We start from the raw sequence: 18,748 nt of genomic DNA on the forward strand, positions 1-18,748 counted from the left end.
GCTCCCCGCAGGCTGCCTGCGAAGGGAGCACGGTGAGGCACGGGGCGCACACACCGCGCCCCCCACCTGACCACTCTCAGTTCTGCGTTTTCCCTTAGAGAATCACACAATCGGTTAGGTTGGAAAAGACCTCTGAAATCATCTAGTCCAACTTATGACCCAACACCACCGTGCCAATCAGAGCATGGCACGGAGTGCCTCTTCCACTCTTTAAATACCTCCAGGGACAGTGACCCCACCACCTCCCTGGGCAGCTCATTCCGGTGTCTGATCACCCTTTCTGTGAACAAATTCTTCTTCATGTCCAGTCCAAGCCTCCCCTAGTGCAGCTTGAGACAATGTCCTCTTGTCCTGTTGCTGTTGCCTGGGAGAAGAGGCCGGCCCCACTTGCCTGCTTTTTGGAGCTGTACAGAGCAATAAAGTCACCTCTGAGCCTCCTTCCACCTAAACACCCCCAGCTCCCTCAGCCTCCTCACCAGACTTGTGCTCCAGACCCTTCACCAACTACATGGTCCTTCTCTGGGCCCACTCCAGCACTCAGTGTCCTTCCTGAATCTCTTTTATCCCAGCTGCTTGGATCTAAATCCAAGCATTTAATTCTCTCAACTACCGTTTATCCTCTTATATAATAGAAACTGAATGGATGGATCTCTTACTGTTGATAAGTTGTGTGCAAGATACTGAAGATGTAAAGCTTAGTACAATTGTTCACTCATCATGATTCTTGGGGTTTGCCACACTTTGAACTGGTTTCAGGAGCTGAGAGAAAGTAGCAGCTTCATACGTTAAAAAAATTGCTGTCATTTTAATTTAGTTGTCTTATTGTTTGGCTCCTGGTAACAACTTTATTAACTGTCCAGCTCCAGCAAGTGAAGATTTACAGCTGCAGAGAAAGGAGTACAAATACATATTTTAAAACTACTAAGAAAATAATTATGGACTTCATCTCATCCAGACAATGCACCAGTCTTTCTGCACAAAACCTTTGCACCCAAGATATACAATTTAGGAAAATCAAAGGAGTGACCTGTAAGGAAATGCAATACAGTAACATGAAGCCCCAAACTGGACTAGCCAGCTCTTTATTGTTTTCTTGATACAATATTTTATGAAAAATTAAAAAAAACCAACCAAGAGATGTTCAGTCCAACTGCAAAACTTAATACATATGGAGACCTAATGATGACATGACATTTCTGCCTTCTATTGCTGGTTTTTTCATATGACACAGACTGTAAGAGTTCCCACAGAACAAAACTACTACATTTTTTTAAAGATTATTCCCACAAAAAACGTTTCATCAGCTTAATCAATATTCATTAGTTTTCAGACATTATCATAGGCCTTCACTTGCTCTCCCTGAAGTCAATGACAAGACTCTCATTGTCTCCAACAGGAGTGAAGCTCTCCAAGAATAAGGCAAGGATGATAACTTCTGTGCAGTTTGGAGTAATAGGACAGGATTGGAATGCACCTTGAGACGTGTATGACTACATGTAAGTAACACCCACAAAAATCAAACAATGTTTCGCAATTGGTCCTGAAATAACATATGTAAAACGATGCAGGTTCTTACAGTGCTATGAAAACTAATACAAATGAAGCTTGATTAATATGGTGGGTTTTTTTCCAAGCAATACAAATCTATGATGTTAATTTGGTAATGAATGGGTTCTGAAAACAGTATTAGCCATAAATAATCCATGTGTTATGAAATGGAATAAAATTAACTAATATAAACACATTATTAAAAGGTAATTGATGAGTATATTTGTGCATACACTTTTTCTCATTTCATACTAAGCTTCAGAACTCTGTAAACTGCGAGGCATTCATCATGTTTAACGTGGCAGAAAGTTATATTACATATCTTCATTATTTTATTTTGTTCAGTCCTCTTCCCATCAAACACGCAAACACTGTCATCACCATTTTTGGCTTCACTTCAACCAGATCATCTGGGAGAGCATAAATACGAGCACCAATTTTTCGAGCAACCGAAATGGCATACCTTGAAAATGAGAGAAAACAAAGACTGTCATTTGTCTGGCATCTCTAATGTGTCACGGTCCACAACAACAAAACGAGATTTTAATAGTGGGATACATCTGTTCAGTCAGTACTTAGGCTGTACTAGAAAATGGATATTATTGTGAAGAAAGCATGTATTAGCAATTCTACCGGCAGATGTTTTCCTACTGGCTATCAAAGCATTTATTTTTGTCAAAAACAATATGGGTTATGGCAGGCTATTCGGAAACCAATTGCAGTGCAGTGGTGGGAGGTTATATCACCTGTGAATTTGAGTTCATATTTTAGATACTCTAGAAAAATAACTCAGTAATGTTAGAATTTATAATAGATTCCATTTGAAACAAATCAATTAACATTAGTGTAATCTCTCTCTGTTAACAAATCAGTAAATCGTTAATTACACCATGAATTCATGCATTTCCCGCATTTCAGGAAAATACAGTGCATTCATTTAAAACTTACTTGGCATTATTCAATTTGTCTTGGTAAGAAAGGTCTTCCCTCTTGACCATTTCTGGACGAACTGCTTTTGGTGCAATGGCATCTATTAAATCTAGGACAGGTAAACTAGTGCTAATTGATTTGTCCTAAAAGAAAAAGACTCAAAAGATTAGTTTAAGGAATTTGCTTTGATTATTCCATCTTCACAATGCAAAAAACTCTACAGCACATCTTGCATACATACTGTTTTGTTACTTTATAATGTGAAGGTTTTCCTCACCCTTTATGAGATCTACTGTTCTTTTCTGCAATCAGAATTATAAGGTTCACTGTGCTGATTATTACACCAATGGTTTAAATTTATTTGATGAAACTTCCCCCCTTCCCTAAGGAAGGAAGGGAATTTTGATAGAAGTCCAAGGACCAGACTTTCAAGACAACATCAAGATATTTACATTCCCCAGTAGTTTTGGTTTTTCTCCTTTTCTTGCCATGGAACTGTTTTCTGCAGTAGTTTATGGCTCCTTTTTATAATTTCTCAACTCAGATGGTATTCTGAGCTACTAGGAGCAGTCTGTGTTTCGTATTTAATACACAGACATTCTTAAAAGAGCAAGTGCTGTTGCTGCAATTATTCCTTCCCAACTGTTTGGGCAGAGAAGGAGCTGCTGATGCCAAACCAAGAGCAGACAGCAGCAGCCGAGCACAGGCCACGCAACACAGCTGCTGTCACGAGGTCAGAGCTATGATTCCCAATTCAATGAAGTCCCACAGAGCCATCATATTAATTATACATATAAAAATACTAATATAATTCTACTTGAAGACATTAAATGCATGGACTATATGCCCAAGACCATAGGACACACCTTTGTCATTTTTAGTGTTTGAACTAATGGCAATTCAATAGCACTTGGCTTTCATAGTCCACAGTAAAATATCAGGCATTTCTGCATTCTCTACTATCTGTTTGCCATAGTAATGCCAAAATCCAAAGAGTGATAGACAATATATATGTGAATATTGTAAAAAAAATAGTAGTAAAAAAAAGGAATATTGAATAATGTCACTTAACATCAGTACCTCCTTATCTTTATTGGTCAAGCATCAGTTGAATTATCTTAAAAACACCAGCTGAATGACCTTAAAAACAAGCAATGTCCTGCCAAAAACACAGGCATACCAAAAGCAAGATATTGGGACAGGTTCCCTTCAGACTTTCATTTATTTAATAGCAACATTATTACAATTTAGGCAGAAATAAGAGAAGCAGCAATCTCTCTTAGGAAAAGACCTAAGTTACCTCCTAGAGTGAAAATGGAATATTTTGCTCTACAAAATATTACCTGTTACCTAATATTGCTTACCTAATTAAAATTCATACCACAGTGAGTTCTCAAATATTTAACTTATGTTCCTGTTGTGAATCACAGACATAAGTGCTGCTGATTATACAATGAACCTGTATAAGAATATTACATTTGCATTCAAGTGCCATTATTAATGTGCCATTTCTAGAGATTCACACACCATAACACACCTGGCACACACATGGCTTCCTTTGCGTTTAGCACTTCAATAATGTGGAAGGAAAGCTTCCTTTATCAGTTTGTTCCCATTTGCTGCATGGGAACAGCTCCTGGTTGACACAGGCCTGCTGCACGTCGGCGGTGCCGAGGAAGACACAAGATGTCGCTGGTTACCTTGGGCTCCCTCTCCTGGCTCTGTCACTCTGAGAACACCTTTTTAACCAGCTGTCAGTAGAACTGGTGAGCCGCCCCCAGCATTTCCAAAATTGTTCTTCATGCCTGTACAAGCATGTGCCTATATCTAAAAATTTGAAAGATACACGACATGCCATGCCCAAACATTGGTAACTTCATGAAGAAGAAGTCCCTTTGAACGCTTAAACTTCTTTTTCTTTCTTTTCTTTTTTTTTTTTTGTTGTTGGGGTTTTTGTTTTCTATCTTACTCCAGCTATTAAATTTCTTTTTCTTATTAACAAATTTGTAAAATACTTTTGAGGATTCACAAACTGTCAGAAATACTTCCTTAAAGAATTATGATAGCTGATGGGAGAGCCACTGTTAAAGCCAAACTGTTAACATACCAGGTTAAAAATCTGAGGTGTGATTGTATATGGAAAGAAAAGTAAATAAATTTGATTACCTTAAAACTTGTAATTGAAGCTTTCTTATCTGCTTTTGCAAGTGTCTGATTCACCCACTTAATAATAATTTCATCATTTACTTTTTCCCCCTCTCCCAGGTCTGATAGTACATTCAAAGTATACCTTCAGTAAAGAATACAAGAGCCCAGGTTAAAATGAGTAGTAGAACTCAACTCTTCAAACAGTACAAAGCTACAAGCAAAAGTAAAATATTACTTCATCACAGTAACAATGCCAAGTACTTCTCTTCATAAGGTACCCTTACCTTATAAACTATTTAGTAGTTTAAATCACTTTTTCAGTGGTTGCAAGAAAAAATAGTATCCCAAACCTCATAATATTCACTGTAACATCTTCTTCATGTATTTAACTCAGCACACCATAATTAATTTTACCTTATGATTTTAAATGGCTCCCTACCATCCTAGTCACCTTGAAAACTGAATCACAATAGTCTGAGGAAAAAATGTATTAAGTGTTTTGCAATCAGTCTAAGAAAACTGTCTTGTGGAAAACATTTGCAATAAAAAACTTTATTGAAATCACTTCATAATTTTTTTTTCTTCAGTACACTAGCAAGATTTTGATTTTATGACAGTTATGTTGTTATAGCTGTGATGACCTACAATTGTTTTTACCCTTTTAACTTCTATAGTATATATTATCTCTCTCTTGGGTTTTACAAATATTTAAATTACTCTCTACTTACAGAAAGATACATGGAATCAACATGAAATAATCTGAGCTCTTTTTACTTTGCTGTAGGATTTATAATTTTAATCCCAGTTTCTAGTTTATAAGGTTTTAAGAGTTGCTATTAAATGTTTTTCAGTCACTACACAGTATGGAAAATTAAAAAACACATATAAAAGTTTATCTTTGAGAAGAGGGATATTTAGAGATTGCTCTCTAAAATACCCGTTGGGTGAACTGACCACTGGCCTTAATTTGCCTTGATATACAAGACACATACAGGCATGCACAGACACACATATACACATTTATCATATATTATGCCCAGCTTACCTTCTCATCAGCTGCCATACCAAAGCCAAAGTCAGAGTTGGATTACCCTCATTTAGATCGTGTCCAGCAATACCAACCAGTGAGAATTTGGCTTTTGCCTTCCCAAGTTCCACTGCATAATTGCAATTCTCAATCTAAAAATAAATTTTGTGTGCAAATAATGAAAACACCTTAATATTACTGCAATACAGACCTATAATCTATGTGTATTTTGAATAACTTTGGCTTACTGTTACCTATGGTGAGATTTGAAGCTGGAGAAGGATTTCTACTCTACCTCCACTGTGATTAAAATAATACAGTTTTTACTATAAATGCAAGTGTGTAATATTCAAATGATTATATTTTTCCCACATTTGAAAAAAACAAGTTCACTTTCACTAGGGCAGCAAATTAAAATATACCTATATCAAAACTATACTTAGAAATATATTTAAATGTGTTCTTCTTAAACATACAGTAATTTTTATCCTCTACAGTCACAAAACTAATGGAAAACTTGGATTCTGCAAGTCCTGCACAAATCCTCTGGGCAGCTGTGAGGAAACACCTCACAGGATAAGAGCACCAAGCTGTGATAGCTGTGTCAGACCTGAAACTTTCACTTATATATCCAAACCAGACCATAAAATACATATTGCCAAAAGGTGTCCACATTTATAAAGTGATATATGCTATAACTACTATTTATTCCTTGTGATAATATCTGGAAGATATGCTTTCTTCTTCTTCTCCCCCCAGGACTGTGTCAGTAGCACACAAATCCAGACAACACAATCAGCAGAAAGGAGACAGTGAAGCTGGGCTGTGTTCCAGAGCATCTACCCACCTTTTTCATATTCCCACCGAGCAGTGAGTAAGGAGGTTTGTTGACATGGTTCCAGTCAACCGGCACACGAGTCATATCATACAATTGGAAGATGATTAAAGCATCAGAAAGGTCACTAAACCAGAGGAAAACAACGTTCTAAGCACAAAAGCTCATATTGACAATGAAAGTAAGTACTTGAGACTCCTCAAAGTGTAATTAAGTCGCTGAAAAATTCCAGACATTTAAATAAAAATGTGTGTCACTCTGTAGAGAAACTGGCCTATATTCTATTGCTTGATTTCAGCAATTATATGGATCAAATTCTGCATTTAATTTCATTAGTTTCACAAGTCTTAGTGAGGTAAGCTCACCTATAGGCTCTACAAACTTCTATTATTTAATTGCTTTCACAGAGTGAGCATAGACAAAATAGCTGCTAAAGAGTTTTAATTTATTGATCTAGTTTTAGTTTCTTCGGGACTTTTCCAAATGTTAAATACTGATACTTTATCTGCACCTACAGATGTATTTTGCTAAAGAATAATCAAAACCAAGGTACTTATCTTGTGCAAAAAAGAATAGTAGTAAAAGTATTATTTTCCCATTATATATTGCATTCCTGTTAATCCCCTTGAGCTACTTACTGAATGAAATTCTCCACATTAAGCTACCTACAGATCGCTTTACAGAGGTCAGAAAACAGACACAATGAAACCTAACAGCAAATACACATGGAAGCAGATGCTCCTAGTTTCTCTCTCTGTCTCATCTTTTATTGACAAGATTTGAATCAACTGCTGGCACAATTTGAAAGCGACCAGAAGCATCTAAAAAGCATGTTATAAAGCCCTTCCTTTGAGGGAATACCCCACTCTGCACAGCTCCTTACAGTCTGCTGAGAAAAAACCCCATGCATCAAAAAACACAATTATCTCAACTCTTAAAAAAATGTAACTCAAAGCACAACTGAGTGACAGGAAAACATTAAAACCTTCTCAGGTTTTCTAGTATTTCTAGATGATGGCTAGACTATTTGAGTATGATACTACTTAATGTGGTTCTACAGACCAGTTTTGAAGTTCCTATCACATTGTTTGGAAACCTGGAAATCACTGTTCTAGTAGAAATACAACTTCCCTCTCTTCTTCCCTTGTTTCTTGCCCTGTCATCCAAGGGAAGTCCAATAACTGTTTGAAAAACCCTTACCTGTATAAATGGTTAACATATGGGCTTACACCCAGTGAATTCATCCAGTTTCTGAAAGTCCTTTCTTCTTTACTTTCTCCTATGGTGACAAATACAATTCTCAATAAATTATTAGAGAAAACACTTTAATAAGCAATCTTTAAATGGTTCTCATACTCCTCATACCCCCTTCCCTCCCTAAAATGAGTTCATACTTTCCCTAACAGTGTCTATACTGGGTAATACATGAGACAATAATGTCCAATTCAGACTCAATTCTGGCCACAGGGACAGAGGCACTAGAGGGAGTACTGATAGGCTACATTTTTCTGAGTAAATACAATTTGATGAAATAAAATAGACTTCTTTTGTTATATTTTATGTAATTAATATATCATGAAGAAAATAGTGATGATTAATAATAATTGCCTAAAACTAAAATGAGTGACAATTGCATTCAACAGTATGCTTAAATCTATTTGAAATGGCATCTTTTTATTAAAAGTTAGTACTAACACACATATTGCAACTGCTCCAAGCTGCAGACACTACAGCTCGACTCTCTCCACACAGAAGCTGCCAGGGTTAATTTGTGAAGGGCCTCCCAAAAGCAACAGAATTCACTTTTTTAGTTTTTAGCACTGGAGTCTTAGCAAGGCAGTGATGTGTTGGTTACATTTGTGAAGCTGCCAAGGGGGCCAGTTATCCTCAGTTTTAACCAGCAATTCTGCTTATGAGAACTGCAGAAAAGTAAAACCCAACCTTCACTTTCCTGACTTACATTGCTTTTATCCATTGCCACCATGAGTCCTAAACCAACTCTCTTTCTCTATAAAGTTACAGCTTGTAATAGTACATTGACTTTCTACATAAACACTACCTAAATTTTAACAATGTAATTGTGGCCAACTGCCTGTGAATCAGTGCTGCATAAGCGTTTTCTCTTACAGCAAAGAAGCACACTTAAGAAAATATTTTGCCTGAATATGTGAGTTTGGAATAACCTCATCACTTCATTCCCACAGTTAAGAAAATAGAGAGAACACTGAGGAGGGAGAAAACCTCCCCAAACAATGAAAGAACAGATTTCTCTGGACTGAAGCACAAATACCTAAGTAAGATTTTTCTTTGCTGTTCTCATTTGCTACTTAGAGGGTAACGATACCAAGTTTGTCTGATGAGGTTTATATAGCATGACAACTGTCCCATTGAGTACTGCAGTTCGAGGCTGACTACACAATAATGAATGTTTTTCCAAAATGAAACTACTGCCTAAACATGTATTTATGTTTAGACTAGAAAGAAAACCTCTGTAATATTATTTTTACATGCATAATATTGTCATAACATTGATTTTTAGATCAAGGTTACAATTTGAATCTAGGTCTCTTACCCTTTTATACAAAAAGCTCTGGACTTCAGAAATTTCAGCTGTAGTTCACAATTTCTAACAGAATAAATGTTATTTAAAAAGTTTCAGCCAGCTTACCAGTTACTCTCCTGTAATTATGAAATAGTTTATATTCATCCTACTGACACATTTTCTAAATTATGAGTTTTTTCATATGCAATTTGAACTAGTGTTTGTTTCAAATATTTACTTGTAAAAACAACTAAAGAGTTACTGATGAATATATGCTGAAACAAGGAAAAACACTATTTTGCAAGGTCATCAGTCAGCTTTGTTTCTCATATTTCTTCCCACATTAAAATTTAAAAGAAGAATCACATTTTGTGACAAAGTTTTTAAAAATATAAGTTTCCCATTTAAAAAAAAACCCCATCACAACTCAAGAATGAGATATAATTTAAGTTTATAAAGAGTATCTTTAGAGGTTATAGTATTTTGAAGCAAGTACCTTTTGCTTTATTTTTAAAAGTGTTTAGGGTTACTGAGCTTTGAGTTCATTTGCAGCAGTACCTAAAGTACTGACTGCAAAGTGCTTTTAGGAACACTTGTCCATTGCAAGGACAGTACCAGAGTTATTTAATGAACTCTTACTAAACAGTGTAGCTACAAAAACACATACTCAGCAACTGCACTCAGAGTGAGAGTTTTAAAAGGCATGCTTAACATTGTTGAAAGAATCCAAAGTAGCCAAGCAGGCAAGAGCATGCAAGTTGGGGTGGACCCTTTTGGATAGTGGGAATCCAGGAACTAAACCCAGCATACTATATTTAATATGCCACTCTAAACAAATCCCTTTATCATGCAACACATAAGCGTTTGTAAGTTTTCCAGATGGCTGAGAACTGATCAATTTTTTCTCTCTATTCTTTTATTCAAAATATACCTTGTGATCCTATCAGGAGCATATCTTCTGCTGAGTGGTGCAGCAGATAGCCAAAATCATTGGAAAACTGCAGAAAGGGGGCAGAGCTACACAAAAGAGAGAGGAGCAAATTTGGTAGTATCCTTTATATTTATTGCCATCTCTTTCTTTGAGATCACTATACCGTGGAACTGAGTGGGGAGTAGCCATAGCACAGGGGTCAAGAATCCAAAGAGCTCCAAATACCTAAGATTCTCTCTGAAGACAACAGAGCTCAAGATGCAACTGCACTCTAAATTCAGCCAGCCTGAGTGGGAGTAATTCACAATAACAGCCATGAAGGCTGCAGTAATCTAAGCAACACCAGAGGACATCAACACTGGAGGAAAGGTGAGTGGGGTGGACACAGGTCCCTCCTATTCCTCCCCCCAAGAGCTCAGCTTTCTGTATGACCTCATCTCCAGAGTGCTGAGGTTCCTCAGAACAGGAGCAACATGCAAAGGTTGTGCATTAAGTGAAGTCAGGGCTGTCCCTCCACCCCCACACAATGTCAAGTGTTCATTTGGTTGTGTCAGTATTCCTGAGGGATACACTCTCTCTATACAAGTGCACATCACCAGGCTTGTTTAGTATTATCAGGGCAAATGTCAGTTTATGCCCAGAATTTATTATCTGAAACTCAGGAGAACTGCCACATCATACCCTTTGGGTGGAGCAGTCACTGAAAAGATGGAATTTATGCAGGAAAATGAAGACTTTCAGAAAGCTCTACTCACCCACACATGCCTACAGCTTGACATCTTGTTCATGGAAAGCCCTTACTGGCTAAACCCACTGAAATAACTGTATGGTATTTGACTTACTGCAACTCTTGCCCCCATTTTATGTGCATCACACCTGTGGGGTTTTTTCCTTCTCTTTTACTTATGACGGCATATTAAAACAATAGAAACATGTAAGAACAATGCAAAAAATCAACCAGAAAAGGACAGAGATGATTAAACACTAGGAAAAAAAAAAAAAAGAAGAAAAATTGCAGAATAAACACTTTTATGGAGTACAGAAAAGTACTAAATACAGTACCTACATTAGGAGGGGTCAAATCTGCATTTCATGAAGCAAAACAGGAAAGCATTATAAATTATGAGTCAGATTTCAACAGACAATCTATGATGAAACTATAGAGAAATTAATGTCATATTTTATATCACTACCTTGAGAAAATAACAGTAAAACACAGGACTTTATGGAAAGAAAATAAAACATATTAACAGAAAAAAACATTAACAACATTGTCTTTTGGCTAAAATAACTATTTTAATGGTTTAGGTCTACATGACACCATGGGAATTGTTATTTGAGGGCAAAGAAGAGTCATCTACTTGCCTTTGAACAGACAGCATTGGCATGATTACCCATCTCTAAAATATCTACTATAAATAGTAAGTTAATTTTGACCAGTATTTACCATTATGAAATAGTAGTCTAGAATTCAAGTGATTGTAAGTTTTTACAACTGTTTTTAGCTGAGATTTGATCTCATCTAAATATTTCAGGAAAGTCCAGAAACTAGTTCAGCTGTTTTTTTGCCATGCCAACTTCCAAATTTGACCAAGTTTTCAGTATTTTGAATCACATCAGCAACTTTGTCTTCAGAACACAGAAGCTGAACTAAACATATTCCACCTCCACGCAGCTCCTGTATAAATTTGCAAGAGCATACATTTCTAATAAAATTGCAGCAGAGGAAGACCAGACCTTTCCTTCAATCATTGTCCTGGCCAGCAGGGACTGCAGTGACTGGGGATATCACAGCTGAAAAGGGAAGACTGTGCTCTGATACCTCTATCACAGCTGGCACCCAGCTGAAGCGAGAAGAGCAGGAAGCCTGACACAGGAGTGGTCTGGGGGATACAAGATTTGTGACACAGGGATGCAGCAGCACAGACAAATTATGAAAAAACAGGAGCAAAGGAAGATGGACTCACCTAGATGGAAAGGAAACCTGATAGGAACAGTAAGAGGAAGGCAGGAGAAGGCAGTGCAGAGGAATATGTGAACATTGCTGATGATTCTCCCGAGTGCGGCACCCCTGATTCTCACATTCCTTTGAGATCAGTGAACAACTGTGAAACACACTGGCAGGAGCCATTTCATTATCCTAGATTAGCTGGTCCACAGCAAGGGCAACAGCCAGAGACTGTTACCAATTATCCCTTTATCTCTAGCATTAGAGATCTGAACTGTACAGTTAAAGGCCAAACTCCCTGATACAACAGGATCTATACAGGCTGTTGATGCAATAGATTAATATAGGTTGCTGATACAGAAGCCTTTTTTTAAAAGAAATTTCCTGCCTTATAAGGCAACAAACACAAGTATATATCAATGAAGTATGGGAAAAATACTTTTAAAGACTATTATAGTTGCTGTGGGAACAAGTTAAGCCAGCAGCACCTGCGTAAAGTTAATTAGAATCAAAAGGGAGCGTTTCAGCCTTGGAGCTGAGAAGTGTGTGAATCAAAACATTGAGTTTGCAAAAAGTCCTGGGAATTCTGGTTAACTGAATGCAGGTGCTGCTGGCTTAACTTGTTCCCACAAACTGCATAGTATGGCACTGTAAATTAGGAAAAGCCAGAATTTGTGCATCAGCTAATATATAAATAGTATGGAAAGAAGCATAGGAAACTGGAAGGAAAGTAGGAAGGTAGCTTTTGCTCCTGCAAATGAATTATAGAAGATTATTCAGGAATAACCACTTGGTCAGGCTAACACAAGGGAACAATATACACAGCAACAGGCACTTCTAAGGTTTATATTGATTGCTAGTGAGAAAGACAGGCACCATCACACAGGGATCCTACATCACAACCTAGAAGGAATACTTAAATATAAATCACTAATATTCTTATCCTCTGTATGCTTAGTAAGTTGAGTACCTTCTAATAAATTGAGATCGTAAGATGAACTGTCAGGCTTGTGTAGGGCTGGATAGGTGTTAAAGAGATTTGCAACAAAAGCTAAATTGAGTTTAGGGTTGCCTGCAACCACATCAGCTGGAGTTACAAACTGCCTGCAGCCCAATTTATCTGCCTGCTGGAGCATGTATTCAGCTCTCCTCAAGTCTTTATCCTAAAAAGAGAAACAAACAAAAATTAATTTGCAATAAGTAGCTGCACATTTTCGGTTTTTTACCAGATCTTCAGGTAGGAAAATCTTTAAATGACCCATGTTGGTTCCTCCCTCATTCCTCAATGCCTGAGCTATCTCTTGCTGATGATGTGACATGACAATTCCCCTCTTCCTTCCACCTTTTTTCTGTCCTTCACTTCTGTGGCTGCCAGCACAGCATTCCTCATGAATCCCAGCAACTGGAGCCAGAACTGTAGTGATTATATTTCCATTTCCAGACTGTTGATTCCCATGTTACATATTTTGCCAAAGGTTCACCATCACTGCTTTAAACTGATATTCTCAAGCACAGTAATTACAGATAATGCCCAAAATCCTAAGTAAAAGTTTGAATGCTTCAGACTTGTCTCCCTTTTAATATTTTTGCCTCTGAATCATCGTAAGTGGCAACCTGTGTGTTTTGTACATTGGTATTTATTATTTGTATTCAGGTTTATAACTCATTACAGAACATGATCATATAAACTGTAGGAAACTACATGGAAAAACTAACTACTATTCTTTCTCACTCCCCAAAAAATCCAAAGCAAGAGCAAACAAAGAAAACAGAACTCTCCTTATGAAGGAGTTTGAGAGAACTAAAGCATGTAAGCAAACAACTTTGCATATGGGTTTCATTATTATAATAAATAACAAGATTCTGCTTTAGATTCTGATTGATATATAGATATCTCAGGCATGCAGTTCAGCTTTGCATCAAATGCATTCTCAGAACAATCCTTCCAATGAGCACTATGTTGCACTTTAGGCAAAAGTGTTTTCACATCCATGTAGGCTGGTTTTAGACCCTCTGTCCCTTTACAACTTCAAGCTTGATGGATGCCACACTGTCCTGCTGGTTATTGGAAGGGCTCACGTGTTATTTCTGAAATCTGTTTGAGGAAGGTTTGAGGAAGGATCACAAGGTTTGTAAAGTCTACTTTTTTTCCTTGTCTGAATTCCAAAAGAGGAAGACTGAGCAGGATGTTGTAATATTTGTGTTGGATGACCCAGCTGAAAATAAACATACACTACTCCAAGTAAAACACAGCTCCACACTTCAGACTGCAGGATGCATTATCCTGTTTCAGCAGCGCTCAGGGACTTTACAAGTTTTTTCCCATTTAAGCCTTTGTAGCACTGAGGAATCTGAATTCTTGCACGTGTTAGAAAACAAAAGAAGATTCAGAGGCAGCCTGGTAACCAGGATGTTGGACACATACACAGAGGTCTCAGATAATTCCAGTCTATTTTCCCATTTCTGGATACTCACATGAAATCCTGAAAAGTCAATTTTAATGGGCAGTTGATCAACGTCATCTCCTTTGGGTGCAATCTGATTTAACAGATGGTAGTACGCTCTTGAATCCTAAAACGAGCAGTGTAATAATTAAAAAAATAAAAAGCAGCAAGTATGTAGCCTTTCCTAGCCATTTATTGCTCTAATAGTCCAATCTAAAAGCCACATAAGCAAAAAATACAGCACCCTAATTTCAGTGAATATGGAAGAGGTCATACAGCCATTTTACTACACTATTTCACATAGAAGTTATTTATCAAGATGACAAAGAAAAGGAACGTCTGCTAATTATTCTGGACAATGCTAGTTTTATTCTGCTGAATATTAACTAGACTGTTGTAATTCAGATATTCAGGGCAAATTAATATAGAAAAATACCCAATTTTCATCTTATATTCAGTGTTGGTGTTTTATTCCTTTACTGTCCTTATCAAATAGACTGGTTTATAAAAATTTTTCTTTCTTAGTCAGTGATGTAATGGAAATTAAAAAAGGAGAGCAAGGTGGTTCTTTTAGGATGAACCTATAGTGACAAAAGAAATTATATTAATTTGATGCAGTTTTCAGTGTGCTTCTGGGGTCCCCCCCACCCCAGGAGGAAACCAGGAGAAAAAATAAAACCCTACTAGTTTTAGAAGTATTTAATATTTCTCTTAAACAGCATATATTTTTACCATACTGGCAGTTTTCATATAAAACCTTAGTTAAATGCTTGCTTTGTTAACAGTTTTCTTGGTGGCATTTCAAAATACCTAACTAGCCATTAATGACATGGTTTTCTTCAGTGAAAGGAGGTTTTATCACCTTAGGGAATCTTCCTCCTTTGCTTTTAGTTTTAAAAAGTTGGGCTACTACAGAACTCTGCACACCTTATGCAGAGTGACTGAAGAGAGAAGAATTATGCAGCTCTGCCACCTGCCCTGAGGAGCAAGCACACCTTTCAGTCCCCTGTGTCAGTCACTTGGCACACCAGCAAAGCAGTGGCTGGGAGTTATTAGTTAACTAATAAGGTAGTGCAAATTGTCCTAAATAACTCTAATCAGCACCTCAGAACATTAGAACTTCCCTGAATATGAGCTTGTTGGAAGTGTCCACATTGTGATGTGATAGTATGAGCAACTGAATAGGATGTGTGAGATCAAAACTCTTTCAGAGTTGAAAAATGCAGGGTGAAACTACAGCTAGAAAAAGCAGATTACTGTTTTATCTAAATTCTTCTGATCTGACTGATTTGTTTTTATGCATAGTGTGCATAATATTTTAATAGCATTATGTTCAATTATCAGAGCAAATAACTACATACCTTAATGTCTTGGCTGAAGTTACTGATTTTCTGCCACCCTGCATTGGCCAGATGATAGTTCACCCAGCGTAGCAAGAGGTCTTCTGGGGAAAGCTTCATCAACTGATCTAGTTCTTCCCCTTCATTTAGCAAGGCAATAAGAGCTAAAAGCAAGTTTGAAAGAAAGCTGAAATCATGGCTACTGTGGTCTCAGCTAATTCCAAATGGCTGACATTGCTGTACCTGGCACTGCTCTTACCTTCATTTCTGGAGAGCTCAATATCAGCAAAAAGACCAACTTTAATGATCTGCCACAGGAGTCCTAATACCAAGTGTGGCTTCCCTTCTTGCAAATCTTGTGATCCAATATTGACAACCGTACAGCCAATGGCAGATGCTGAGTTCAGAGCCAGGTTTAGGTTTTCCTGTTTGGAATATCATTGTTTAACAAACTCATGAGGCTGTAATTCTTAGTAAATTAGTTCATATTAAACTTTGGAAGAAATAATGCATTAGTTCAATAGAAAACTGCACTCCAGAGATTTTTTTGTGAACTACCTCATATCTTACCAAAATTTAGTAGAAAACGTTATTGATACAGACTCACAAAAAATTGTAGACTACCTTCTGCAGCTTGGATCACTGAAGAATACTCTAATCAAAACACTTTTTGTAATTCATAAGTATCAGATGTACAAATTTAACAAAACTGCTCAAAATATCAGTGGCCTGATCCAGTGGAAAACCGTGTTCATATGGAATTCTGCGCTGTGCAGAAGGCTACTGACATCACTGCCATCCCATCTTGAATCTTATACAGGCTGACACACTCAAGCAACTGTAAAACTGTAACTGACTGGAGAGCATAAGAAAATCACGACAATTCAACACCCTGACACTGAAAGTAAAACCAATAATTGCCACAGATGAAACACTCCAACAAAAAATAGCTGGCAGCTCTCATCAATATTACTGTTTTCTTGTGTCACATTTTAACTATCTACAGAGACACCATAAACACACGTAGTATTATCTTTGCTGACAAATCTTCTTTAAAATAAGTAGAGATTACAGAACCCACTTGGAGGATTTAAAACATAGTATGGTTTAACTTTTTGTATTTTAACGTCACAGCCTGAAATGAAAAGTCCACCAATTAACTGAGGTTTTTAATCAGCATTTTTTTCTCTCTGGGCTGGTAGCTTATGGATCTACTTCCTCTTCCAGACCTATTTTCTTAAACCCAAGATCATAAAAACTGTTTCTCTCAAATTTTTTCATTACTTCATACACAATTAAAAACTGAGGTTTTCATTTTCTGTCCAAGGTGCTCTCCACTATGAAAATACATCATCCTGCCATACAGCCATGCAGGTACTTTCTGCTTTGCTAAAGTACAACCTGACCACCTACTCAAAAGTCTAAAATTATTTTCTTCAGGTACTTAGCAAAGCAAAAAAAATAGTGAATATAGAAAGAACTAGGGAAAGCATGAAAAATCCAAGTTTTCCTGTAAATCATCTAAGAAACAGGAGAATTTAGCAGAGTATTAGAATATAGAATTTCATGCTTTACGATTTTTTTATTACATAGGAGTTTTAATTATTTTTTTTCTCCACCAGGAGAACTGTCACTAAATCAGAAAAATACTTTTTCATTTGTGGCAAGTTCCTATCCATGCAGTACTTACAGAAATAGTGAAAGGAGTAAGTTTTTTCTTATTAATAGCCCTTTCATCAATTGTATCTGGTTGTGAAAAATTGATCATTTTGCTAAGGAAGAAAAATCAAGAGTTAATTCAAACTTTCATTTTACAGAAAATATACTATTTGATTATAAACTTGTAACACTTTAAACTAGCTGAAAATACTTATGACAAGATTTAAAAAAACCCTCATCATCCTCTAAATCTCCTCTCCCCGTTAAATACTTGCACATTCATTCAGAACACCCCAGATAATGTTGCTAAAAGAAACTCGAGCATTTGGCTTTTATAATTAATAGAGCATGTCTGTACTGTCACATTTAACTGACCAAAGTCAGTTAAATGGTCTCTACTGACACATTTTGTAATATAGTCAGTGTATTTCTGCATTGCATTTCTGTAGTACCTTGTATCTACATGGATCTCAAAGACTAATTCACATCAATACTAACATGCTAATCCCTTGTTAGCATGGTGTATAAGTAAGTACTATTAATCTACTTTAACTAACTAGAAAGTTACAGCAAACTGAAGTTAAGGGACCTACTATATGCTCTCTGTTTTGCCATGGATTTAATCCAGATTTCTGTTCCTCCCGTTCCATGATTTAGTGACTATAATTAGTAACTTCTAAAAATATTTTAAACATTTTCAAATTATTTCCACTAATGAATATATGAACTGCGTAATTATCATCTCCTTTATAAACAGCCTGCACATATCTGACGAGCATAATTATGGCTCTGAAGTGGAAAACCACTTCTATAACATATGCACAGAGTCATATAAAAAATTTGCAAAAAACCACATTTCTATGGGCAAACAGATTTTCCCAATTTTACACATTGGTTGAAATATTTAAGAGTGGAATCTTGATGTTAAAGCCTATCAGAAGTTTTCCAATTCATGTCACTGTGATCAGCATTTAACCTTTGAGATTAATTTCTTTTCCTTCTTGGACTCACCAAAGAAGGATGCCATCTGCAAGGGATTTAAACAGACTGGCATCTGATGGGTTCATGGGGAGGAGGTGCTTACAGTCTGGGTCATCTTGTAGAGCTTTATTTATCCAATTAACAAAAGCAACTTTTTCTTCCTCTGAAAAAAAAGACAGCATTAAAAGAGTGGATTATCATTTTCATGAACACATACTACTAAACATCATATGTGGGTCAAAGAGGTTCATCTGCAATAAAACCCCTTAGTTTCACAGGGGCCAGTTATGAAAAGAATCAGACCAGTGGGAAAGAACACAAAAATGGCAAGTACAGATTGATCTTTCTCCTACTGCACCCTCGAAATATCTGATTTTTATGTTCTTCAGATAATCACCAAAGGGACATCATAGGG

The 18,748-nt window shown here is 36.8% G+C and overlaps 1 protein-coding gene and 1 long non-coding RNA gene across 6 annotated transcripts in view; one reads left to right on the forward strand and one right to left on the reverse strand.

Moving 5' to 3' along the window:
- Positions 1–18,748, forward strand: part of LOC113950536 — a 36,741-nt gene that overhangs the window by 396 nt on the left and 17,597 nt on the right. Inside the window, exons 1-5 of one of the 3 annotated variants that reach the window (XR_003528771.1) lie at positions 1–32; positions 1,397–1,496; positions 4,744–4,900; positions 6,413–6,669; positions 8,618–8,782. This is a non-coding gene — a long non-coding RNA (uncharacterized LOC113950536). The remainder of the gene's footprint in view (positions 33–1,396; positions 1,497–4,743; positions 4,901–6,412; positions 6,670–8,617; positions 8,783–18,748) is intronic. The other 2 variants (XR_003528770.1, XR_003528772.1) reach the window with 2 other exon arrangements.
- Positions 1,482–18,748, reverse strand: part of PLS1 (plastin 1) — a 43,248-nt gene continuing 25,981 nt past the window's right edge. For all 3 annotated transcript variants that reach the window (XM_027650452.1, XM_027650453.1, XM_027650454.1), the window contains exons 5-16: positions 18,364–18,496; positions 17,384–17,465; positions 15,953–16,118; positions 15,715–15,857; positions 14,385–14,480; positions 12,880–13,072; positions 7,689–7,767; positions 6,501–6,615; positions 5,672–5,805; positions 4,645–4,768; positions 2,497–2,621; positions 1,482–2,011 (exon numbers count right to left, since the gene is read on the reverse strand). In XM_027650452.1, the coding sequence (XP_027506253.1) occupies positions 1,876–2,011; positions 2,497–2,621; positions 4,645–4,768; positions 5,672–5,805; positions 6,501–6,615; positions 7,689–7,767; positions 12,880–13,072; positions 14,385–14,480; positions 15,715–15,857; positions 15,953–16,118; positions 17,384–17,465; positions 18,364–18,496 (1,526 nt within the window). In that variant the 3' untranslated portion in view covers positions 1,482–1,875. The remainder of the gene's footprint in view (positions 2,012–2,496; positions 2,622–4,644; positions 4,769–5,671; positions 5,806–6,500; positions 6,616–7,688; positions 7,768–12,879; positions 13,073–14,384; positions 14,481–15,714; positions 15,858–15,952; positions 16,119–17,383; positions 17,466–18,363; positions 18,497–18,748) is intronic.

The sequence above is a fragment of the Corapipo altera genome, unplaced genomic scaffold, assembly GCF_003945725.1.
Source record: "Corapipo altera isolate COAL_440 unplaced genomic scaffold, ASM394572v1 54, whole genome shotgun sequence".
Classification (NCBI taxonomy): domain Eukaryota; kingdom Metazoa; phylum Chordata; class Aves; order Passeriformes; family Pipridae; genus Corapipo; species Corapipo altera.